Genomic DNA, 25,444 nt, shown 5'->3' with positions numbered 1-25,444 from the left:
AACACCAGCTTGTCTCTCAAGGCCAAGCCCCTGCAAGCCCATTATCCTGCCCTTTCAAGGCCTCTCCAGGGCCCGGGGCCCCTGGTTCATGGACTTACCAAGGCCTGCAGCCCTGACCCCTCTCATGGCCCCTCCCCTCCCACCACGCACTGTAACCAACACAGTCCCAGCACATCCCAGACGCTCTGCCTGTCCTCTACCTCTCTTGCCTGGCAGACTTTGGCTCTGGGGATCTCGGTGGTATCCTGCCTGTGCACACACAAGCAGCTGAACGTGCTGCAGCACGACACACAGCCATTGGTTGGCAACCGCAAGCCCAGGCTGGCCTCAGTGTCCAGAGCACCCGGCCTCGGCGCTGCCTCCCCTCCCTCCACACCAGCCCCTGCCTCCCCACTTGGCTCCCTGTGACCCGGCTGAGGGGCCATCAAGGCCAGCACCTGCTGCGCAGGGCCGTGAGGGGATGCTGGCATGTACATGTCATGCATGTGGGGTTGGCTGCCTATGCTTGCAGACCCAGGATCCCCTCCCCAGCTCTCAGGGACCAGAACACAGAGGCCCAGGGAAGGAACTGGTGGCTGGGAAGAACAGGAGGCTGATTTGACGCCATCGTCACTGTCATCCATTTCTCTCCTGTGACCTCTGCCCTAAGTCAGTGGTAGAGAGGGAACACCAGGCCCCACGCCATGGGCCTCACTGGAAGCCACTGGGGCCTGCTCAGGGCCCTCTTGATAGGAATTTGCTGGCAGGTCCTTCCCAGGGAGAAAAGAGCTGCCAAATGCCTGGAGCCACAGGCGTGTGGGGAGGTTTCCACAGAAGTCCTGACCAGGGGTCTTCACCTGTGGGAAGCTGAGATGCCCAGTTCCTCCTACCCAGCTCCTGCCCAGCAGCCTGGCTGTGCCTACCCACCAGCCAGGCGGCCACTGCCTGCAGGGACAGGAGCGACCCCACACCCACCTCAGCCATTCTCAGAAAGCAGTGACAGCATCAAGGTAAAGAAAACCAGGTTCAAGGACCAGCTTCCCGCAGGAAATGAGGATGATGTGGGAAGCCTGGTGGGGCCTCCTGGAGAAAGACTAGGGCCTGCTCCAGCCCTGTGTTCCTGAAGAAGAGGAGGACTGGTCCTGGCCCTGCAGTGACGGCAGCCAGGGCCCTGCACTACCGTGCTCCTGATGGCAGACAGAACCATGCCCACGCCCTGCACAAGCCTCTCCTCCTGATGCAATGCACGGGGAGCTGACCCGGGGCCCTTTGGCCTCCCTCCTGGCTGCCCAGCAGCTCTGCTACTGCCTTCTAAAGGGAAGCCTCTGGCAGACGGCATAGCAGCCACCACTGCTGTGCAGATGGGAGCGCAGCTGGGACACCTGGCTGTGTCTCGTGGGAGAGCGACGTTTGGTCCACTTCCCAGGCCAGGGCTGCCTGGGGTGGGGGAGCCTCATTATTACTTAAAGGCCTAAGAATATGGCTGGCTGTAAATCAGTCCCCACTTCAAGGCTGTGGGCGCTACCCTAAAATGTGGGAGGGAGAGGGCCTGCGTACCACCTGTATCTGATGACAACGCAGGCTCTAACTGCGACAGCTCGTGGGAAAGCCACCTCAGCAAGGCAGGCTCAGGGCTCCAGTCACCACTTGCCCCCGAGGCACCCTCAGGTGGCATCCTGACGTGGGCAGCCTCCTCGTCACCACCGCGGCCCCTGGCCAAGCCCCAGCCTGGACCTGGGCCTTCTAGGAAGGATCTCTGGCCACCAGTGGCTCTCGTAGCGCATGACCTCAGGTGCCAGGAATGCGTGGCGCAGCGAGGCCACCATCTGGTTCCGATTACCCACGCTCTGCTCCGGGAACCTCATTCGCGTCTCCGCTCCCAGCACCCGCCGGCGGGAGACTGATCTGGGCTCATCAGAGGCTTTGGCAGGAGGATGCGAGGGACACACAGCCGCGCTCACGTGGCTCTTAGCCGAGGAGTCACAGTGCAGGCGGTGGGTGAGGACACCTGTGGGTGCTGAGGACCTTCGGTCACCTTGCTTGCTCCCGGGCGGCAAGAATGCTCTCAGGCAGCTCACCTCCGAAAGCGTCCCCAGAGGCTTTCCCTGAGGCACGGGCTTTACAGAACCTGCAATCTCCAGGGCCTCTAGGATCAACGTTAAGATGTGACATTGGGCAGAGGGTGGCGCGTCAGCCTCTCCGGCTCCCTGTCCCATCCCTGGAGTCGCCTATCCCCTCCCAGGCCTCCTCCTGGCCCATGCAACACAGGGCTTAGCAGGGGAAGTGCCTCTCCTTCGATGTGCACCACGGGCGATGCCCTGCCCAGCACCACGGGCCGATGCCCTGCCCAGCACGCCACAGCCACGCCAACCACTTCAGTTCCTGGTTCTCCCTTCTGCTCTCACTTTTCAATTCATTAATACCTGGTCCCCCTTTTGCTTTAACTTTTCAATTCATCAATCTGGTCAAGTTCATCTCTGGACTGGAACATGCCCCATAAATTACAGTCTTAAGTTCCAGCAGCTGTTTCCCAAACATGCCAGGAGAGACGAGGCAGATCTGGGCCAGGACGGCAGGAGGGCCCCTTCCCGGGGTCCTGGGCACAGAGGTGGGGACTGCAGAGAAGAGCCCTCTGGGGGCTCTCAAGGAAGCTGCCTGGGTCTTCAGCCTTTTGCTGTCAGGCTGGTGAAGGACAAGCCAGTGCCAAGTGAACACTGGATCCCATGGGGGCAGCCCTGCAGGATCCCTGCCAGGCTTGAGGAGGAGGGAGGGAGTGCGAGGGAGATGCCCCTTCCAGACATGCAGACCCAGCACCCAGAGTGGCTCAGCCTCCCAGCACCCAGAGTGGCTCAGCCTCCCAGCGCCCAGAGCAGCTCAGCTTGTAGCTGCTAAGAATGGGTATCATGATGATGACACATCCACCCATCACCCAGGCCTGCTAAGCCTTAGGAGACCCTTCCTCCCGGGCAGACATGAGAAGCTCTGCCGCTTACATCAGGGCCTTGTGCCCCCACCCCCAGGACAGCTGATGGATGGGTAATGGATGGACACAGCTCTCCTTCAAGTCTACCATGTGCCCGCACAGGTTGGTGATGCCCACAGGGCACTGGGGCCGCTCACAGAGCCCCGCACCTCTGTGTATCCTGGTCTCACCAGGGCACGTCCTTCCACAGCTCTACCATGTGCTTCAAAGACTCTGGTGGTGCCCACTCAGGGGTGGGCCTGACGGACCCGAGGTGAGCCCTCCCCACCCCACAGGGGCCAGGGCTGGGCAAGCATGAGGCGCAGCAGGCTTGCTGGGGCTGCTGGCAAGGCTGCCCTGCCTGGGGGGCCTGAGGGATGCCCTCTCTGTGGCCTCCTGTGGTACAGACAGCCTGGACCACAGCCCCACAGAGAAGGGCAGCCCCAGGCTCTGTCCTTGGTGAGGTTGGGAGCTGCTGCTGCTTCTGCCAGTAGCCACCTCACGGGACATGCAGCTCCCCCTGAAGGCCCTTCACCCACTAGACTGGGCAATCTGACCACTCGCTGGCTATGGATAAGTCTCAGGCTTCCAAGACTTCTGGTGAATGGGGGCTCCTTGTCCACCCCCCAGAAGCCAGGATGTACCCAGGCCACACCCAGCACCTCATTCCCCATGGTCTCTGCAGCCCCTGAGACCTGCACCAGAGTGAGACCTGGACAGGAGGCTCCCCTTGCCCCCACCAGCCTGACCTGATCCCTCCCATCCCAAACGGGGCCACGTGTAAGTCAGGCCACCCTGGAGCCACAGGCCCAGACAGGGACACCACGGTGCCCCTCAAGCCATGCCAGCCAGGAGAGCCCAGGAGGCACCATGGGAAGATCTTCAGCAACCGCCAGGCGGCCCTGAGGCCTCCCAGCCTTCCTGCTGTGCTTTCCTGCTGCCCGTGAGCAATGGCCTCCCTTGGGCCAGCTCCAGACCACCACAGGGGCCGCAGCTCCTCGCAGTTTTCCACACTGGTTTTTTTTTTTTTTTTTTTTTTTGATTAATCAGTTCCTTACTGACCAAATTCCTCTGAGTTTTCACAAAGGGGTTTGAGTATTCCTGGACTCTGCGTGCCTTTCGCTAGATGGACAAGATGTGACGGCATGAACCCGAGGTCTGGGCGAAACCCAAACCATGTGAACGGTCTGCCAGCGCCCACGCCCCCTTCTTCCTGCGCCAGCCATGGACAGCCCCCCTGCACCCACCTCCAAGTGATTAATTAGCCAGGGATCTGCAACAACTCCTCTTCATGCCTAAATATTGTTTCAGCCTATCAGACTGTTAGTGCAGAGCAGGATAAATGAGGCCCGGGGCCTGGCGCACTGACCTGCAGGGCCTGCTGCCCGTCCAGGCTCCAGACAGCCAGCGCCTTCCCTGCGGAGCCTGAGATGCCCCTGGCCTTCTGGGAGTCAAAGTCAAGGTCCATGACGGGCTCCTCATGGCAGGCGATGCGGCTGCACACCTTCTGCTCAGAGACATCCCACAGGACCACCGATCCATCCTCATAGCCGGCCAGAAGGAGTGGGCGGGGGCTGCAGTTGGCCTGCGGGGAACAGCAGAGCAGTCAGCTCCTGGAAGGACCCTGACTCCAGTGAGTTTCGGGGGAGAAGGGGCTCTGGAAATCTCCTGCCCCTCCTGCTGGCCGGGGCTGTTTCCCATGTCTTCCACGTGGCTGCCACAGCTCAGAAGCTCTGCACCGCCAGTGCCCTCCCACACAGCCCCTGGATGGCTGATGCTGTCAGCATGGGACTGGCACGGCTGCCCTTAGGGCACCCCGAGGACATAGGGGCAGAGGGCACAGAGCCAAGCCAGAGGCCTCCCACTGCTGTACCACTTCTCACCAGCCCTGCAACCTGCATGTGCCCACCCCGGGTTCTGCCCAAAGGGGTGATGCTGGGCACCCACCAGCCACTGTGAGTGCTGCCGACCCTCTCCACCTCTCCCATGCGCAGGGACCTGTCCTCCTGCCTCCTTTCCCCAGGCCTAAGATGTGTGGCCACCGCTCACTGGGGCTGGTCACCTGTCTAGAGCCGCCAGCCAGAAGAAACCGTGAGCTCCATCTCCATAAAAAATGAACTCTCTGTGCTTTGTCAACGTGGCTGCCAAAGCCCCCGCCCCTGAAGCCTGGCGCGAGCCGCCCGAGCTCTTGTGATGAATGAGGGCGCGGGTCAGAGGGCTCCAAGCCCTGGGCAGACACCTCGTTTGTTAAGCCTCTGGAATAATTGCAGGAGGAGAGCGCTGCAGGATTCCGCATCACCCTGGGGACACAGCCGTCAGTCCCCGGCACCAAGAATGACAGCCCAGAGAAACCTGGCATGGCTGAGCAAGGAGACCTGGGGGAGCCAGAAGGCACCAGGGCGTGTGCCTAACAAAGGGATGCTGAGTCCTCAATCACCACAAGGACCAGGGCTCTCTGCATCAGAAGGCTGGTGATGGGAACCGGGGGAGCCAGGCCCGGAGCCCGAGGCCAACTGCCCTGACCTGGAGGGGATGGCCATGCCAGGGACAGAAGGACACTCACTGTGCCCTACAGGATATGGGCATGTGAACCAGAGGCCAGAGCTGGTCCAGTGGTCCTCATACATGTCCCTGGAAAAGACTTGTAAAACCACTGGGCTCTAATAACAGAGTTCACACAGACGAAACTAAGAAGCGTGAGGCTCCGGGAGGAGGCGAGTGGCGGTCAGTGCGTCTTCTCCCGGGGCATCTCCTCCCAGACCTTGTCCCAAGTCATGCCCCGCTGCCAGAGTCCACATTGTCCCTGGGAAGCAGGGCTGCCCCAGGGCCCCGAGTGTACTCAGCACCCTGCCCCTCCCTGCAGAAGCTCTAGCCACGCTGCTGTGTGTGCTGTTTCATCCCTGGGAGGAGCTCCATGTTGGCACCTTTCAGATCACCTGCTGGGAAATGAGGCGTGCAGGGACCCACAGTACTTTCCTTCCCGACATGGGTGCCATGCCCTCTGCACAGAAGCTCCTTGCAGGCGGCCCTGGCTCCCTCGAAGGGCCTCCCCCTGGTAAGTGGTGTGTCTGAACTCACAGTGGGTGAGGGCCAGGCGAGAGCAGCAGGGAACACTCTGCATCCCAACCAGGAATGCAGGCCAGCCCCAGAAGCTGACTCCAAAGACTCTCCCCATTGGACCCACTCCCCTCAGGCAGCGCTCTGTGGTGGCACCTGTTCCCAGCCTGTGCCACCCTCCTCCCCAGCACTTTCCTCCACTGCCGGAGCTGAGACTGCCTGAGGCTGCTCTCGTCACCGATGTCCTTCTGGCAGTCTCAGAGCCTAGCACCTGTGTGAAGCCAATGCCTCTGAGTTCAGATGCCATGGCCAACGCAGGGACAGTGTGTGTGACTGACCCGCCTGTTGTGGTGCCACAGGGTGGCCAGAGCAGAAGCCAACCTGGCCTGGAGGGCTTGCCCTGTGGTTGCCAGCCCCTGCTTTGCCCCTGGTCCCTGCAGCCCCCCAGTGACAGACACCACAGGCCAGGCAGTCCTCTTGTGGCTGGAGCACTTCGGTGCCCACAGCCTTGATGCTGCCTGACCTCTGCAGGGGAGAGGATCTGAAGTCTCCTGGACCTGTTCTTCTCTGCCCACTCCCTGCCCGCAGATGAGACCTGGAGGCCAGGCCTCATTCTGCACCCCTCCCATTGACTGGCAGCCCCAGAGGGACACAGCAGTTCGGGGGCTATGGGAAGCCCTCCACGCACCATACCCCAAGAAGCAGGGCAGGGCTGGCTGGTGGGGCCCCTGCCCTGAGGGCTGTGCCAGTGACTGCCTCAGGCTTGACGTAGGTCCTGACCTTTTATATATTAATAACAATTATTCTTATGTTGCAGGTCAGCTGCTTAGAGGAGCAAAATAAGAATATACTAAAAATTAAAAATTAAAAAAAAATTTTAAATAAATAAAAAATAAAAATGCGATTGCCCCCCAAAAAAGAAAACCCTCGGTGTTTCAGAAAAAAAAAAAAAGGCAATTCAAGCCACTGTGCCACAATTGGATTGACAAATTATAACCCGATCCTCAGGCTCGGGGATGGAAAAGGGAACATGTGCAGTTAACGTCGGCTTTTCTTAGCGGAATGCTTCACGCTGGATCTCCATCACCAACAGAAACACGATTTGTCCTCTGTCAACTACATTAATTACCTTAACAAGTTTGTACATCCCTTTCTATGCATTTTTCTGTTGGAATTTTACATGATTGTGCAATGACCCACGTTTCCCAAGGGGTGGAACAGGAACCGTGCAGACTAGGACACCCTTCCCCAGGACCTGGATGCCCTGCCCACTGCCTGCGGGGTTGCAGCCTTGGGGGGCGTTTTTCCTCCCAGCGGAACCCCTGTCAAGCCCTTGGAGGAGCCTTGTCTGGGCACATGGAGGCCAATGACCCAGGCTCCGCTGCAGTCCCTGTGGCCTGGCTGTGAACCTGCTGGCGCCGAGTTTCATCATCTCAGGTGAGCCTCCCGGAAGCCACCCTGCCTCCTGTGAGGGCTTCTCCCCAAAAGGCCACAGCCACAGAAGCAGCACCACAGGATCAGCCCACAGGAGACCCCAAATTCCAAATGAACCTTCTCAGTCAAGAAACCACAGGGGGAAGCTGACTGCAGTAAGGGGTGCCCACTTTCTGGTCACGTAGAGAGAGAGAAAAGCTGGGGGCAGGGCCTCTGGGGGTGCCCATCCTGGTGGGCCTTGCAGGGCACGCAGATGCCCACAAACTGCACAGGCCCGTCCAGTCTCGCTCTTGTGAGGAGGTCAAAGGGGCAGTGAGCCAGAGTCACCTCCTGGTAAAGGCCCAGCCCAAGGCAGTTCTCAGAGCTGAACAGAAAAGGAGGGTGCCTGGGCCGGGCGCAGTGGCTCATGCCTGTAATCCCAGCACTTTGGGAGGCTGAGGCAGGCGGATCACGAGGTCAGGAGATCGAGACCATCCTGGCCGACACAGTGAAACCCCGTCTCTACTAAAAATACAAAAAATTAGCCGGGCGTGGTGGCGTGTGCCTGCAGTCTCAGCTACTCGGGAGGCTGAGGCAGGAGAATGGCGTGAACCCAGGAAGCGGAGCTTGCAGTGAGCAGAGATCACACCACTGCACTCCAGCGTGGGTGACAGAGCGAGACTCCGTCACAAAAACAAATAAATAAATAAATAAATAAATAAAATAGAAAAGGAGGGTGCCTGGCATGACTTAGGGCCCTGGGAAGGGTGCTGCTGGTGACCCCTTACCATGGGCTTCCAAGGCAGCTCAGGGCTGAGGGGCTCTTTGCAAGTGAATGCACGGGACCACTTGCTCTGCAGCCCTGGACATGAGCGGCCCAGAGGAGGGCAGCTACACCTTGAGCCAGTACTGGCTTGGAGGGTGATGAGGGAGGAGGCTGGCCTCGAGGAAGCTGTGCTGCATGGAGGCAGCTGGCCCAGAAGAGTCCCTCCCAGCAACCCCGACCTGGGCCCCGGCTGATGCCTTCCAACCCTGTCTAACCACAAAGAACAGTTGAGAAGGAAGGAAGTGTTCATGGATCAGAAATTCCAAATGTGGCCTCAGGGAATGTCATTGTGTTAAGTCCACTCCTGCCTCTAAGAGGCAAAGAAGTAACAAAAATTAATCCCAAGCAAAGGGTGGGCCGTGCAGGCTTGCTGCAGTTAGTCAGCGTGGCCCATCCTGCCCTAAGCAGGGCCCAAGTACTGAGGCGCTGGCAGACCCCACTGTCCCCTTCTCATTGCTCACTGGAGGGCACCACGAGCTGCGGGGTGAGCCCACCAGAGCCTGCAAAGGACGAGGACCTGCTGCCACTGCTGCTGACTGAAGCCAGGTCTCTCCTGGGGCGCTGACAGGAGGCCCCTTGCAGCAGCGGGAAGCAGAGGGCCATGGGGACACTGAGGCAGCTGCACAGGTTCCCTACGGCAGGGGGGTGGGGTGTTGCCTGAGTGGCTTGACGATAAATCAGATCCTGAATGGAGCATGACTCATGGCCGTGGGCGTGGCCGGCAGGGCGTGGCTGGTGCACGCGGGGCCTTACCTGCCACAGCCGCAGGCACATGGGCATGCCCAGCTTGGCATCTGCCTTCGGCTTCAGGGCGCACACTGACGTCTTGGATGGCATCTCCAGAATCTGAACCTGACAGTAAGAAAACAAGTTGATTTGGGCCGTCGCCAAGTCGAATCTGCGCTATACAAACAAGAGACTCTTAAGGCGATTAGCCAGGGCTGCTGTGAGTTTCTGTCTGCTCCCCTCCCCATGGGCACCTGGGAGCCCAGGCTCCTAATTAGGCTGCATGGGCCCTTGCAAAACACTCGCACTGTTCCCAGGTCACTGCCTGGCAGCTGCCCTGTCCTTTCCCCACGTTACCATACAGGCTGAGCAGGAGGCTGGTTCACTGGCCCCTGACAGAGTCCGCCAATTCTCTCTCCTTCCTGGTGCAGGCTTTACATACGAACCACTGTGAGTGATCTCAGGCATAGCCATGGTTCTAAGACTCGCCCAGGAGCACCTAGGGATTTGCCACCCACTTGAGAAATGAATGTGATGTGCGTCCTCTGAGGGCAGCTGGGAAATCTGGCTCCCCTAGCACCCCGGTGTGCCCTGTGCATCGAGGCTGCATTCCAGGTCCCCTGAACACAGGCCAGGGCCCTCCTACACCTGGGCTGGGAGATGAGCCGTGCCGGCTTGTGGGGTATAGGCTCGCTGGTCACACATCTCCTGAACAGCCAGGTCAGGGGATGGCCGAGGCCACAAGCAGCAGACTGCCAGGTGGTTCTGCTCGAATCCAGGTCCGCCTGCACCCTCTGCCCTCGCTCTGGGAACTGGGGAGGCTCAGCCAGCCCTGAACTTTCCCAGGTATGAGCGAGAGCAGCTCACTGGCCCCTGACAGAGCCCGCTGATTCTCTCTCCTCTGTCTGCTTCTCCATCCTGGTGCCCGTTTTACATAGGAACCATTTGGAATGAGCTACCGATAACACGGCAATAACATCAACGCACAGCCACCTTGGACAGAGCCTGGCATACATGGGGCATCACCCAGTTTACACACAAGGAGTCCGAGCCCCCAAGGCTAGGGGCTCTGAGTAGGCAGAACTCATACCAGTTGGTCCAGTGGTCTCTGGCCCCTCTATTCTCCTGAGCCAGGCAGACGGATCGTGTCTTAGGGGCTTGTGCCTGTGTGGGTGAGAAGCTTGCTGCCCTCACTAGCCCACACAGAACAGGCCTGGGACCCCAAGTCTGAATCCCAGATCTGCCACAGGCATGCTGGGGGTGTGCTGAGGTCACCTCCGGGCAGGGCAGAGAGCCAGGCCCACAGCCCGGTCCTTCCAGCTACAGAGTCCTGCTGAGGTGCCCACCTCCAGTACGTGGACCAGGGCCATGGCGCTTCCTGGGCAGGCTGCTCTTGCCAGGGGCCGCCACAGCAGCTCAGCCTCTGCCAGCAGGGCTTCTGCTCCACTCAGCACCAGGAGCTCAGCCTCCAACACAGGGCTTCAGCCCCACTCAGCACCAGGGATGGCTCACAGATCTAGGCCCCACACAAATGCATGCACACACACATGCATGGGTAACATGTACACACCTGCACACACAAACAGAGGCTCCTGCCCATCAAGCCCAGAAACCAGGGGCCTCAGGGGGAGCCAACCATCTGACGAAAGAGGCCCCCGGTGAACAAACAGAGCAACATAATGAAGAGGGCAAAAAAGAACTCAAGTAATGGGAGAGGTGATTACAGTCAGGAACCAAGAGGCTCAGTGACGGTGAGACCAGGCCTGCGAGCTCTGGGGAAGGTTGTCAAGCCTGAACTCCAAAGCTGGCCAAAATGGTAAGCAAGAGGGTAAAACAGAGGTCTCTGTGGACACCAAGGATTCCTTGCGGAAAAATCGCTCAAGGAGAAGCTCTAGCAACATGGAAATACAGGAACATTGACATCCGAAAACCAAGACGAGGTGCCACTGGCACAGAAGAACGTGGCGAACCCAGGAGAAGCTGGGGCGGGCTTAGCCGTTCTTTGTCTTCTGCAAGTAACAGCAACACCAGGACCGGGTTTCTCCTCTTAGGATCAGCATGGCCACTGAGTGAAGAGCTAGAGGCACCAGGGCGGCTTGCAGGGACCAGAGTTATGACCCATGTGCCACCTCCGTGATCCCAGCTAAGGGAGCAGCAGCAAGCTGTCATTGGGTGTTGCCACCATTGTCCCTTTGCTGTTTTCAGGAAGGGTCTGTGAGAGCCACTGTCAGGCTGTGGGGAGGGTCTGGGAGGGTATAGACCACACTGTGTGGCTCACTCCCCACATTTCCAAATGATACGGGAGAGGGGCAGGGAAGTGCTGGGAAGGGAAGTCCCCTGGCAAGGGCTCCACCCCCGGGCCTGTGCCTACAGACCTAGGTGAGGACAGGCACTCCTGCCTTTGCACCCAAATGCTGCATTTCCCAAGACCACCCTGGCTCACCACGCCCCCATTCTGTGCCTATAAAAACCCCCAAGACCTTAGCAAGCAGAGACACAAGCGGCTAGACGTTGAGAGGACGTTGAGGGGAGCACGGCAGCGGAAGAGCACACCGACAGAGGCTGGCATGCTGGCAGGCCATCGACCAGCGGAACGAGGTGGAATCTGGCCGGGCAGTTGGAGGAGAGCCCAGGCCACCCAGTGGCCTGACTCCAGGGGAAAACCATCTCCCTTCTGGCTCCCTCATCTGCTGAGAGCTACTTCCACTCAATAAAACCTTGCCCTCATTCTCCAAGCCCACGTGTGATCCAATTCTTCCGGTACACCAAGGCAAGAACCCCAGGATACTGAAAGCCCTCTGTCCTTGCAATAAGGCAAGGGTCTAATTGAGCTGACTAACACAAGCCACCTGTGGACAGCTAAACTAAAAGAGCACCCTGTAACACACACCCATTGGGGCTTCAGCTGTAAACATTCACCCCTAGACACTGCCATGGGGTCGGAGCCTCACAGCCTGCCTGTCTGTATGCTCCCCTAGAGGTCTGAGCAGTGGGGCACCGAGGAAGCAAAACACGCCTCCATTGCACGCCCTGGGAGGGGATAAGGGAACTTTTCCCGTTTCACGACCTGTTTTCCCCATATTAAATTGAGAAGTTTTGTTTTGTTTTAAAGTCAGAGTCTCACTCTGTCACCCAGGCTGGTGCCATCACAGCTCACTGCAGCCTTGAACTCCTGAGCTCAAGTAACCCTCCCACCTCAGCCTCCCCAGTAGCTGGGACTACAGGTGTGCAGCCACCAGGCCCAGCTAACATTTTGCAGAGATGGAGTCTCACTGTGTTGCCCAGGCTGGTCTCGAACTCCTGGGTTCCTCCTACTTCGGCCTCCTCAGTAGCTGGGACTATGATTTCCTACTTTTTGCACTCCTCTGTGCCAGATTTCTTAAAATAAGATCTGTTCCTCTTGTCGCTATATTAGAAGGATGGGCTAGTTCCAGCAGTTAATGGGGTGGGGAGGTAGAAGACTTGAGCCAGGGGCGGGAGGAGCTGCCCTGAGCACACCTGTGCCTCTGTGGGGTGGGGAGGGCGCGGAGGAGGCAGGCACTGGCTACACAGCCTACACGGCCATACACAGTCCCCAACCAGGGAGGGCCTGTCTCAATTTGGGCTCAAAAAGACCCCTCTGGGGACAATGAGGGGACATCAAGGGCAAAGGACTTGAGCAGGCCAGTGAGGGCAGGGGCAAAAGATGGGGGGAGGAGGGGCGCGGTGAGGGCAGAACCCAGGGCAGCCCTGATGCCCCACTCTGGGCGCTGCAGGAGGGAGCGGGGGTGGCGGCGCCTTGAACCACATCCTGGGTGCAGGGGAGTGGTGAGCCCTGGGCCTGAGCACCAGAGGTACACACCACGTCCACCTGGCCTGGGTCCTCAGCCCGGGGCCGCCCCTGCCTGCGCCTGTACTTGGAGCCTCCTACAGACACCCATGAGCTTTCCGCCTGGCACCTGACTGCAACTGTTGTTTCCAGAAGGAAAAATGTTAGGTTTGGGCAAGTGTGGCCACCCATCCGGCTGAGTAGGGTGGGAGTGCGGCTCCCTGGGCGTTGTCTGGGTGCAGGCCAGCGAGGCTTTCTCCCGCCCAGTCTGACAGATTCCAGGTGGGAATGTGGAAAGCAACTGTTTTCCCAGGATGTGCGAGGTCCCCAGACAGGCTGCCCCAGGAAAAGACAAATGCTGCCCCACGGGGAGAGCCAAAAGCCAGGAGGAGGGTTAGACAGCCTTGAGCACAGCGGACGTGTGGCCGGGGGCAGCGCAGGCTGACCGAGTGCTGGCTGGCGGCCTGAGACCAGCGCATGGAGGACAGCAGGCCAAGGGAAGAGCTGACTCAAACTCCTGCGGCATTCCTGTGGGTCTGTAGACCTTGGGTCCAGGGGAGGAAGCACGCCCCTCTTTCTCACATAAATACAACTTGTAACAGGTTTTTGGCAGATTGGCAAGAAAAGTGTATGTAGCTCCTAATTGGTTATTTAAATGCAATGAACAAATAAATGCCTGTTCTATCTCATTATTTCTGTACTGGATCTGCCTGAAGACAGAACGACTCTCCTTGGGCAGAGGCCAAGCCCAGCTGTGCGTGGGGGCCGTCCTGCCCAGTACCAGCCCCAAAGACTGCCGGGGCACAGCGAATGGGGAGGACTCGGCAGTGGGCATAGACAGTAGCCCCCACGTGTGCGCCCCCTACTCCATGGCATGTCCTCCCCATGCCCCGCCCTCGGGCCACCATGCCCCACTCACCAGGCGGGACAGTCGCCACTCACGGGCTCTTCTCTGATTTCCCTTCAGCTGCCCCAAGAGCTGAGCCTCCAGCCACACCCTCCTCCACTATGACACCCTCCCCGCACATCTTGGGCACCCGTCCCTTGGCAGACCCTGCCTCCTGTGCCACTGGGGGTGTGGATACCACTGTCCAGCTGGGCCAGTCCTGTGTTACCAACACCTCTAGTCATTCTGGCCTAAGCTCCACCTAACAGTGACCTCCCTGCTTGGTGATCCCCCCAGCCCCCTGGGTGTTCCCTAGCTCACCTTTCCCCTGGGGACTGTGATCACCACCTTGTGCCTGCACCCACCCATCCCAGCTCTGGTTCTGTGCCCTGAGATACCACCCTCCCTGCTGCCCTGGCTCCGCCCTCCCCAGGCCTCCAACTTCACCAGGGCCTTGGTCTCTCTCTCCCACTACCTCCTGCCAGCTGCCCCAGAGCGTTCCTCCCACTTGGGTCTAAGGTCCTCAGGGCCCGAGCAGTCTCTCCCCTGCCATTCCTGCCGGCCTCGGGCCTCCATGCTTGGCCATCCCACGCCGCTGTCCTCCATGTGCAGAACCATGCTGGATGCCCAGGCCTCCAAAACATCGGCCCCTCCCCCAACGCCTCCTGATTCTCCCACTGCCCTAGGAGGATGGCTCATCAGCAAGGCCACCCCAAGGGGACAGGCCCAGGCCTAGCCGGCTGTGCATCAGCCCTGGCTGCTGGAGCTGCCGTTGGGTGGGTGGCTCCATGGAGTCCTGTGGGTGGGTGCAGGTGCCTCCTAACCAAGTGCAGAGGATGAGCACAGCTGTTTGGAGAACATGGGGCCTCAGGCGGGCTGGCTCTCACCTCGTCGCTGCCCTTCCCTGGCACAGCAAGCGTCCAGCGTGGCTGGCCCCCGGCCAGGATGCTGCTCCGGCAGAAGCCCACACTCTCCAAGCACACGGAGTCCACGACAGCGTTCCTGCCCTCCGCCAGGTCCCACAGGCACAGCTTCAGGTCCCGGCCCTGACTGCCAGACAAAGAGGAAACAGGCCTGAGACTCCCCTTGACAAGTGTCAGCTCCTGTGGCCCCTGCGGCGGAAGGAAGGCAAGGCCACGTTTCCAGAGAGCAGGTGCCATGAGCTTGGATCATCGCAGGTTGGGAGCCTCAGCTGAGGAAGGGCCTCACCACTTTGGCATTGACACATGAGCCAGCACCAAAGTGCCAGAGGCCAGGACATGCAGTGGACCAAGGCTGTGGACTGACGGCTGCCCAGCGTGGCCCTGGGGTGGGGGACACCAACCCTGCAGTGCTGCACAGCACCGAGAGCAAACTTCACTGTGTGCACCCTACAACCAGCAAACACCCAGGGTGCCAGGACCCTAGGAAGGACTGCAGACTGTGACAAGGGGGAGAACAGAGGGGAGCCAACCTGAGGTGTTTCGGGGTAGTGCTCATGACTAGATGCTTATGAGGTTAAAGACAAAAATAACTGTGCAGAAACTGTTCCAGTGGGTGAATTAGTTTCTCAGAGGGGTGCAGGTTACAGTTCTGAATCCTCTCACCACAGGGTCTCACCACAGGGAGATGTGACAAAGAGGCACACGGGAGAGATGGGCTGGCGGAGTCGAATTAGAATTGTAAAGTCAATACGAGCAACAAGTGTTTGGGCAGATGCACACAGAAATGAGTACAGACGGGTGTGTAAGCACAGGTCAGCGGGCACCCAGGCGTCTCCCAGTGCTGTCCACTGAGAACACCTAGAAGCAATGACCATACCTAACCCCAGGTCTTGGTTTCTTATCCTGTTCTCCAAAAACAGGAACCAGGGCTCTGGAGAAATGGCTGAGTCTAGGGTGGAGTGGAGGAAAACCAAGATGACTCTCAAGCATCCTGTAGTGCCAGGCAGTGAGAAATGATTCAAAAATAAAATAAGGCTGGGTGCAGTGGCTCAACGCCTGTACTCAGCACTGTGGGAGGCCGAGGCAGGCGGATAACCTGAGAGGTCAGGAGTTCAAGACCAGCCTGGGCAACATGGTGAAACCCCATCTCTACTAAAAACACAAAAAAATCAGCTGGGTGTGGTGGCGCTCGCCTGTAATCCCAGCTACTTGGGAGGCTGAGGCATGAGAACTGTTTGAACCCGGGAGGCGGAGGTTGTGGTGAGCCGAGATAGCACCATTGCACTCCAGCCTGGGTGACAAAGCAAGACTCTGTCTCAATAAATAAATAAAAATAAAGACTGGGTGTGGTGGCTCACACCTATAATCCCAGCACTTTGGGAGGCCAAGACAGGAGGATTGCTTGAGCCCAGGACTTCCAGATCAGCCTGGGCAAAATAGTGAGACCCCTGTTTCTACAAAAGACACAAAAATTGGCCAGGCATGGTGGTGCGTGCCTGTAGTCCCAGCTACTCAGGAGGCTTAGGCGGGAGGATGGCTCGAGCCTGGGAGGTGGAAGCTGCAGTGAGCCATGATCGAGTGACTGCACTCCAGGAGACCCTGTCTCAAAAAATAAAAATAAAAAAGGTTCGGGGATGTCAGAAGGACACGGGCTCTGACGCTGGAACAATCTGAGAAATCAAATAAATCATGGTGGTATTAGATTTTAGCCCAGAGAAAGAAGTAAATCTGCATGAGCCCATCCTCATGAGTGAATGTTTATTATGTATCAGAAAGAAGGAATAAACCTTCCTTCCAGCTTCCTATATTCCAATTAAAGTAGAAATCTGCCATGGCTGGGAGGGATAAGGGAAACGAGAATACCCCAGTAATAACAGGTGCAGGCAGAGTCCACAGATGGATGCTAAAATCAGCAGCAAAAGGGTAAGGGTCTCAACATGTTGCCCAGGCTGGTCTCAAACTCCTTGGCTTAAACGATCCTCCCGTCTCAGCCTCCTGAGTAGCTGTGACTACACTCCCCAGATATTAGTAATTACTGCAGTGGTTTTAACACAGGGCTACACATCCTTGGCTCTCCTCCCCTCAGGAGGTGAAGCTTCCTTTTTCCTTTGCATGTGGACTGCAGCTAGTAAAGCAAAAGCTGTACCTTGACAGTGGAGTCGGGCAGACACTTCCTGCCCCAGTGACCAGGGTTGTCCTCCCCAAGCCATGGGACATCGGGGACCCATGTGTTCAGCATGGACTCTGGGATGATAGGATGAGAAACCTCACTTCTGTGGGTTTCTTCCCAAAACCCATCACCCCAGTCTTAACCTGAGAAAATATCAGACAAACCCACCCTGAGGGGCATTCTACAGAACATTTGGGCAGTAACTCTTCAAAAGTGTCAGCTAGGTGCAGTGGCTCACACCTGGAAGGTGGAGGTGGGAAGATTGCTTGAGCCCAGGAGTTCAAGACCAGTCTGGGTGACATAGTGAGACTCCATCTCTACAAAACATTTTTTTAAATTAGTCAAGCTTGTTGGCGTGCACCTGCAGTTCCAGCTACTCAGGGGGCTGAGGTAGGAGAATTGCTTGAGCCTGGGAGATTGAGGCTGCTGTGAGCTGTGATCACACCACTGCACTCCAGCCTTGGTGACAAAGCAAGACACTGCCTCAAAAAAAAAAAAAAAAAGACCAAAATGTTGAGGTCACGAAAATAAGTGATCACACACCAGAAGGGACTAAGGAGACGTGACAGCTCAGAGGATCCTGGAGCAGAAATGTCATTGGCGGACAAACAGAAGAAATTGAAACAAAGTCTGCATTATCATGCACCCATGCTCCGCCAGGAGGGCCGTGCGGTGTGCAGTTGCGGTTGTGGTGTCCACACCACAGAGAATTCAGCACCACAAAGGCCGATCTGGGCAACTCAGTCCCTGTCCAAATCTCCATTGGGGTTTTGGAGAACCTGCCAAACTGATGTCGAAATGTACCTGGACATTTGGAGCACAAAGACTGGCACAGCCCCCGTGGCTCTGCTAGGCAGCAAGGCTCAACGTGACACTGCAGGGAGGCTGAGATGGGGGTGTCCTCAGCATGGGGAGGGGCCAGGGCCAAGAGACGGGAGATGTGGCTGCACACCATGCTCACATGGAGGGCACCCATGTAAGCCCTGCAGGGAGCGGAGGACTGACTTGTTTTTCCAGGAACTTTAACATTTTTTTTCTTTGAGACAGTATCTTGATCTGTTGCCCAGGGTGGAGTGCAGTGGGGTGATTACAGCTCACTGCAGCCTCAAACTCCTCCCTCAGATGATCCTCCCACTTCAGCCTCCCAAGTAGCTGGGACTACCAGCGTGTGCCACCACACCCAGCTAATTTTTGTATTTTTTGTAGAGACGAGATTTCACTGTTTCCCAGGTTGGTCTCGAACTCTGGGCCCAAGCACACCTCAGCCTCCCTAAGTGCTGGGATTACAGGAGTGAGCCACTGTGCCCAGCTTAACTTTTTGTTTTGAATCAGTTTTGAACTCACAGGACAGTTGTGAGAACAGCACGAAGACCCCCTATGCCTCCTGCTGCAGTGGCCTGCTTCTCCCGGCCCCTCCCAGCCCTGTGCACACAGGTGAGCCTCTCACCAAGAACCCCGCCTTGTCACCACCGCATCCTGACCAAGGGTGAGCCCCAACAGCCTGCAGCCGTCCTGGGGCATCGTGGCCTGTGTGGGGCCTCGCAGGGCACACATTGCATTGCTGTGGGCCCCGGCTGCCTCTGCCCCCTGCATGGACCCTTCTCTCTCCCTGTCTCTGCCTCTCTCTCATATCCTTGCACTCCTTCCTTCCCTGGGGACAAGGCCCAGGCCCATATTCCTCAGGGGACACCAGATGATGCTGCCTCTCCTCAGTCGTCATGCTTCGAGGCACACGATGTGACCTGCCCACCATCAGGGGTGTCAACCCTGATCGCCTGGTCAGGACCCACAGTATTCAAAGGCTCATCAGCCCTAATTCTGATCATTTATTTTAGTGCTCAAATTGGCCCAGGCTAATGGGAGTCCCTGCAGGCTGGCTCAGAATCCTCTGACATGTGGCCATCTGTGAGATGTCCAGACCTAGAATCTGCCATCTTCCGGGGAACCCTCACTCGGCTTAGGACACACAGGCATTTAGAAGCCAGGACCTGGGTGTCCACCTGCTCACTGCCAGAGTGTGCCCCAGCCACCAGGCCCCTCCGCACACGGGCGAGGGAACACACACATGCCTCACACGCATGCACACAACACACAATCACACACACCACACACCTCATACACACCTCACATACATACACACCACACAGGCAGCTCACACACACACAACTTACATACACAAACCTCACACACACAACACACAGGCTCTTTCTCACCTTCCCCCTTCCCGTGTTTGTAACTCTCCTCTCTGGGCAGGGACAACCCTGGCCTCTGTTCTCCTGGAGATGTTCACTGACATGCCCAACAAGCGAGCCCCCCGCCTGCCCTCACCAACCTCCTGGCCTCCCAGGCTGCCACTGCCACACCACTCCCCCAACCCTGCTCCTTTGACTGCCTCGTACCCCCTTCCTGCCCCATCTAAGGGGCACTGAGGTGGGGGAAGGCAGGACTGCTGGGTACCCACATGGAAACACAGGGCCTTCACTGCACACCGTAGTGAATTCCAGCTGAACCATGGATCTACAAGGGACAACAGCAAAGCTCCTGGGAGACATGGAGAGAGGTCTCTCGGACCTCAGTGCGGGAACTCCCGGCAAGACACAAAGGCACTCTCCATAAGGGGAAAGCCTGGCAGACTTCAATTGACTCCATTAAAATGAGTAACTTTTGTTCATTAAAGACACCATTAGGGGCCGGGCACAGTGGCTCATGCCTGTAATCCCAACACTTTGGGAGGCCAACGTGGGCAGATTATGAAGTCAGGAGACCGAGACCATCCTGGCCAACATGGTGAAACCCCATCTCTACTAAAAATACAAAAATTGGCTGGGCGTAATGGCGCGTGCCTCTAATCCCAGCTACTCAGGAGGCTGAGGCAGGAGAATCACCTGAACCAGGGAGTCGGAGGTTGCAGTGAGCCGAGATCGTGCCACTGCATCCAGCCTGGCAGCAGAGCAAGACTTCGTCTCAAAAAAAGAAAAAAAAAAGTAAGAAAAAGAAAACAGCGACAGCTGACTGCAGCTACATGCAACACACGGAGCTCACGGAGATAAAGCTGAGTGAGAGAAGTCACACACACATGCTGTTCCTTATGTCTCCACGCTTTCAAAGAAAAAAGCAGACAAAATAGTCTATGCTTTTCAGAGACATATATTCATAAATAAAGCAAAAATGAGGCATGAGGGGCTACCTCCTGGGGCATGAGGGGCTATCTCCAGGGAGAGCAGATGGCAGCAGCTTGGGGGTTCAGAGGCTCGGGGGCCCTGCGCTCTACTTCTTGACTGGAAGGTGGTTGCTCAGGTGCTCACTCAGCCGTAATACAATGCTCTGAGCACTTGTCTTGCACTCTTCTGTGAGTACATTATACTTCACAAGAAAAAAAATTTAAAAACACCCTGCCGAGGTGGCTGTTGAGGGCACAGGTGCGTCCTTGGCATGCGGGAGGCTGAGGGCGTCCTCCCACCTCCCATCAACATGAAAGCCATCACTTCCTTCAAGGGCCACTTGGAGAGACTTGGCTTCCAAACACAGCCGAGCGCAGGCCGGGTGGTGGCTCACAGGCTCTAGTACAGTGCAAACGCACCTGGCACTCCACACCTGCAGTCTCCGTCCACAGACCCCCTGACCCATGGCTGGCTCTGCCTGGGAAGCGGGCACTATAGCACCATCCCAGCAGGAAGCGGAGGTGCCCTCAAACGCCAGCTCCCAGACTGCCCACCAGGCCTGGCACAGCTCCTGTCTGCAGGACAGCCTGATACCACAAGGCACCTACGCAAGGGACCACCAAGGGCTACATTGTGGCTGAAAGCTCAGGAGGACACTTACAAACAGCAGCTCTTGATGCACATGGCCTGGTGGGGTTCTAGAAATGAAGTCTACTCTGACAATCAAAGACCAAACCCACTCTGAGGCCCCCTGCACCAGTGGTGGGGGATCTGGGTCGGCTTGGCCAGGATGCAGACATGACCACACGGGGCTCTGCAAGCACACAGGCTCAGGGCCTCTGCTCTTAGGACAACCCTGGTGCCTCCGTCACCTGCAGCCATCTCCCAGATGGTAGGCACCGCGTGAGTCTGGCAGACATGGTTTGCAGACTGGTGGGGGCCAGACAGGCCTCACTCTCCAGGGACTGGACTCCACAGTGCCATGAACCAGGCACCAAGTCCAGAGCAGGAGAACAGGCCTGTCCTTCTGGAGTTCTGGGCTGTGATGGTGATGGCACGGAGTTCCCTGAATATGACGCAAGGCAAATCCCAGGATAGCAGCAGGCCTGTACTCAGGATTCCTGGGCTGGTGGCAGCGATCCCCACACAGGGGTAGATGTCACTGTGATCAAGGACAATAGGCTGCTCCAGCATCCAGGCGGCCCAAAGGAGGACTTGTTGTCAGCCCCCTGCAGGACTTCCCTGTCCCACCATGCCCTGTCCCTCCCACTCCCCATGGGAAGCAGAGAAGCCCTCACACACCTGCCCCTGCCTGCTGCTTCCTGGCCTACCTCTGGCCTGGTGTCCCAGCCCCATCACCTCCCCAAGACCGTGGGGGCAATGTCAGAACCCAGCCCTGGGCTAACCCCCGGGGGGCTGCCCCTCCCTGCTCTGCTGCCAGCTGCCTAGCACCCAGCCCCACTGTCCTTCACCAGACTCACAGGCAGGCCCTCCAGGGCCGAAGCACGTGGGGTCTCCCCCACCAGGACTGCCAGGCCCTCTTATTCCTCCACCACCTCCTGCTTACCCAGCAGCTGCACCAGTGTGTGGAGCTGGGCCCTGTGAGCTGGGTAACCTCAGGATGAGGCTCTGCCACCCATGCAGGAGGATGGTGCCACGGCCACAGGAGGCCAAGCTGCAGAGGGGCTGTGGTGACTGGGACCTGGGCCCATGGGATGGAGGCAGAGGCTCCTCTGAGGTAGGGCCTGGGCTCAATGTGGACCCCCAGCCAGGGCGAGCTCTGCTGAAGGCACAGGCTGAGACTGCAATGGGGACACAGCCATCGCCATACATTCACTACACTCTTCCCAGCAGGCACCTGGCCAGACAGCACAGCACTCACGGAGGGTAGGGTCACATTGTCTCGGGATGGGCTAAGGCCTCGTGAACCATGGGAGCACCCAGAAACCTGCCCTTGTGCTAAGCACAGGCTAGAACAGTGGGGTCTGAATACCAATGGGGACAGGCCACCTCTGTGGACCCTTCCTGCTGGGGTACAGTCTGGATAAGTAATCCCCAAGTGATGTGTAGGGGACAGAACATACACGTGAGCTCAGGGCCCTGAGGGAGGAGACTGCAGGGGTAGAAACCACAGGAGACACTGCAGGGGGGACCAGGTGGGGAGATGGCCCTTACTACCACGCCCACTTCAGAAATGCAGAAGCACACTGCTATGGGACGGCACTACACACCCAAGCCCTGCGCCCTGCCCCTGGCCACTCAGCCGCCATCTTGCCAGCCACATAGCCATATGTGGCACAACATCAGGGGCTGGGTCCTCTTGGGAAGAGTCAGGTGCATTGTCATAATCTAGTGAAGGGACACACACGGCCAGGGCTCAGCTGCCAGAACTCCCAGCTCCCAGGGCCTCCACCAGCACCGTGTGTGACCTGCCATGCTCATGGCACATGGCTCAGACAGGATGGGCAGTGGGCAGGGAGGCCCTCCTTGGGACCACTGCCTGCATCTCTGAACCTGTACTTCGTCCCATTCCCCTCCTCTCAGCAAATGCCCTCACCCCTGCCCAGTTTCCCAAGCCACGACCCAGTGCCCTTGTGAAGGCCCTCCCACCAACTTGCGCCTGGGCTCACCTCAGATGTCACCAGCCCTGGAGCTCTGGCCTCCTCAGCTGGCACCTCCTGGCTCCAGCTTGGAGCATGAAGGGTCCAGTGGAGACGGTGGAGATGCAGAGGCAGACCTGCCTGCCTCCCCGCAACAAGGGGCTGGACCTGCACACCCTGCCCTTGCTGCGGACCCTCTGCTGGCTCCTTCTGGTCCCCCCACCCCATTCTGCCACTCAGTGGGGGATACTAGGGCCTCCATCAGAGAGTTCCTGACTCCCCCGAAGGCCACACCTGGCTCCTGCACCTTGGAGACCCACCTGAGGAGCTGGTGCCCCTGGGGCAGCGTCTGCAGCCAGGTCACACACTGGCCGCTGTGGCCATCCAGGGTGGAGACCGCTCTCCGCGTCTGCAGGCTCCAGACGTGTACCAGGCCGCTCTGAGACCTGTTTCAGACAAGCCGAGCAGGGTGTTGGGGGCAGAAGGGTGTGCTGAATGCTCCGGGGCCAGCCTGGAGGCCACACTGTGGGATGCGGGCATCTAGGCTGGTAGAGCTGAAAAGCCGACAGCTCTAAATATGAACTAAGGGCCAAACTGGCAAATCGCTCCTCGCTCCTCTTCCAGAGAGGGGACCAGGGGACCCTCAGGAGCCTCTAGGGGTAACTCAGGCAGATCTGCTTCTCTGGAGGTAGGGGGAGCCATGCCACAGTAATGCACGCCGGGTGGTCGTGCCTGCTTCTGCGTCTGTAACAAAGAGTGTGTGTGTCCCTGCCTCCCCCAAGGGACAGTGTGTCTGCTGGTGGGCGCTGAAAGCTCAGCAAGCCTGGGTGACAAGCAGTCCATGCCCCTTGGCCAGCACCCTCAAACAAGTGCTGGGCTCCTTGCTAGCTCACGACCTCCTGACTTGGCCCTGGGTGGCCTGGGGCTGGGGCCGCAGCTACTCACCCTGAGAAGAGGAGCGGGTGCCCCTGAGCCTGGGCTCCTTCGCAGAAGTGCAGTGCATGCACCGGTGACTGGGTGCCTCGGAGGACAAACTGGGGGTCTGGAGGTGGCGGCAGGCAGGGGGCCGCCATGCTGGGCAGGATGCAGTTACCTGGGCACCAAGGGAGGGCGTGTGAGTGACTGCATCCCTATTCCCACCCTCTAGGAAGGCTGCTCAGGCACAGGGGTGCTTGAGACGCTGGCCCTGCTCATTGTCCCTGGCCCTGTGCCCCTCCTGGGAGAAGCGCCCCTGCTCCCCAGACACTGATGAACGGCCTGTGGCTACAGAGGCACCAGTTCCCTGCACGGCGGTGAGCCCAGCAGAGAGCACGGAGCTCACCCTTCCCCCACTGCTGGGGGAATCTGGGAGTCCCATGGATGCCAGCCCTCCTCGCACCGTGCCTGTTGGCCTCTGCACCTGACTGGTGCACCCGCGTGGGCCCCACCTGAGCCATCCCTGAGTGGGCACAGCGGCATCCGACACTTCCTTGGCCACCCTGGCCTCCAGGGCTTCCTGTCCACCACTGGCTATGCCCTCCGGCTCCCCAGATCCCAGCGGCCACACCGGTGCTTTCCCACTCTGGCCATCTGCGTGCCGGGACTGCTGGTCCTGCCACTGGGCTTGGCTGAATCCCGCCCTCTGTCCAGGCCTCACTCCAGTGACTCTCTTGGGAGCCATGCTCTCTCCCTGCTGGCAAATCCAGTCTCCCTTCTTCTGTCCTCCCTGCTGCCACCTCTGCCCATGGCCAGCTCAGGGATCAGGGGAAAGAGGCATGCAGGGTCCCAGGAGGCTGCTAGGAGAAGCCTTCCTCTCGCATCTGCTGGGCCCCAGGCCTGCCCCGCCACAATTTCTAACCACTATCACCACCCTATGAGGCGGCAGCACTCCTTTTACTCTTGGGGAAACTGAGGCAGAGAATAGTCACTGAGCTGCGCCAGGCCCCTGGCGCTGAGGCCTGAAGTGCTCTAGGGCCTCGTGGCACCACTGAAGGGCAGAGTGGCTGGGGCACAGTCGCCGTGCGGCTCCTTAGGAGAGCTGCAGTCACAGATGAGCAGCTGCTCCCCAGACCACTGGGCCTGTGGGGGAGGACTGCCGGGCCACCACCCACCCAGAGAGGCTTCCCGGGTCCCTGCCGAGCCCACCCAACCACTCAGACCCACAGGGCCTCTCACTCCACCTCAGCCCCACAGTTGGCTGCTCTGTGGGGTGGCCCTGGAGCCAGAAGCGACCAGCTCCATGTCTGTCTGCCTGCAGACCCTGAGCTGGTCTAAAGGGCTCAGAGGGAAAGGCCAGGAGCAGACCACTGGGTGGCTGGGGCAGCCTGTCACAGGGGGCCTTTTCCACTGGGCTCTGGGACAGTGGGGCAGGCCCTGGCCCAGCCATCTGCAGCCTGCACACAGGGCAGGGAGGATGGCCCACAGCAGCCACAGCCAGCAGAGGGACTGGGGCCAGTAAAGGACCAGGGCAGGGGAGGTGGGAAGGACTCTTCCAGAAGGGGCTGGGTGGGAGGCAGACGGGGGTGCAGGTTCAGAGGCAGGAGTGCTGTGGATGTCTGGAGGCAGCTGTCCAGGGTGCCCCTTCAGCCGCACCGCCACCGCCACGCCCTGCCCCTCCTCTTCTGAATACACGCCAGCCCTCTCCTTACTCTCTTCAGGAGAGGCAGCAGCAGCCCAGCTGAGGCAAAGGTTCAAAACACCTGAGAAATGCCCCTGCCAAGGTGTCCTGCAGAGTGGAGGGTGGACAGCAGCCAGTGCCCACACGGGCGGCATGGGGGAGGGCAGGAGGCCTGGGAGGGGCCGGGCAGTGACTCCAGGGCGCAGGTCCACGCTGCCTGGCGAGAGACCTCGGGCAGCCATTCTACCTCCCAACCCTGCCTCTCTCAAGGGGTTCCGAAGACAATGCGGAGTTCCCTGGGATGTCCTTTACTAACTGCCAAGTCCCATTTTTCCTC

General features: G+C 58.7%; 1 protein-coding gene across 2 annotated transcripts in view; it reads right to left on the bottom strand.

Moving 5' to 3' along the window:
* The window catches only part of GNB1L (G protein subunit beta 1 like), a 66,984-nt gene that overhangs the window by 9,839 nt on the left and 31,701 nt on the right, over positions 1-25,444 (bottom strand). The window contains exons 2-6 of one of the 2 annotated variants that reach the window (XM_055253646.2): positions 23,457-23,604; positions 22,832-22,957; positions 14,545-14,707; positions 8,991-9,089; positions 4,311-4,526 (exon numbers count right to left, since the gene is read on the bottom strand). In XM_055253646.2, coding sequence (XP_055109621.1) covers positions 4,311-4,526; positions 8,991-9,089; positions 14,545-14,707; positions 22,832-22,957; positions 23,457-23,584 — 732 coding nt within the window. In that variant the 5' untranslated portion in view covers positions 23,585-23,604. The remainder of the gene's footprint in view (positions 1-4,310; positions 4,527-8,990; positions 9,090-14,544; positions 14,708-22,831; positions 22,958-23,456; positions 23,605-25,444) is intronic. The other variant, XM_055253648.2, reaches the window with a different exon arrangement.

The sequence above is a fragment of the Symphalangus syndactylus genome, chromosome 18 (assembly GCF_028878055.3).
Source record: "Symphalangus syndactylus isolate Jambi chromosome 18, NHGRI_mSymSyn1-v2.1_pri, whole genome shotgun sequence".
NCBI classification, from domain to species: Eukaryota; Metazoa; Chordata; class Mammalia; order Primates; family Hylobatidae; genus Symphalangus; species Symphalangus syndactylus.
Note: the sequence above shows the minus strand (reverse complement) of the source record. Positions and strands in the feature narration are given on the sequence as shown.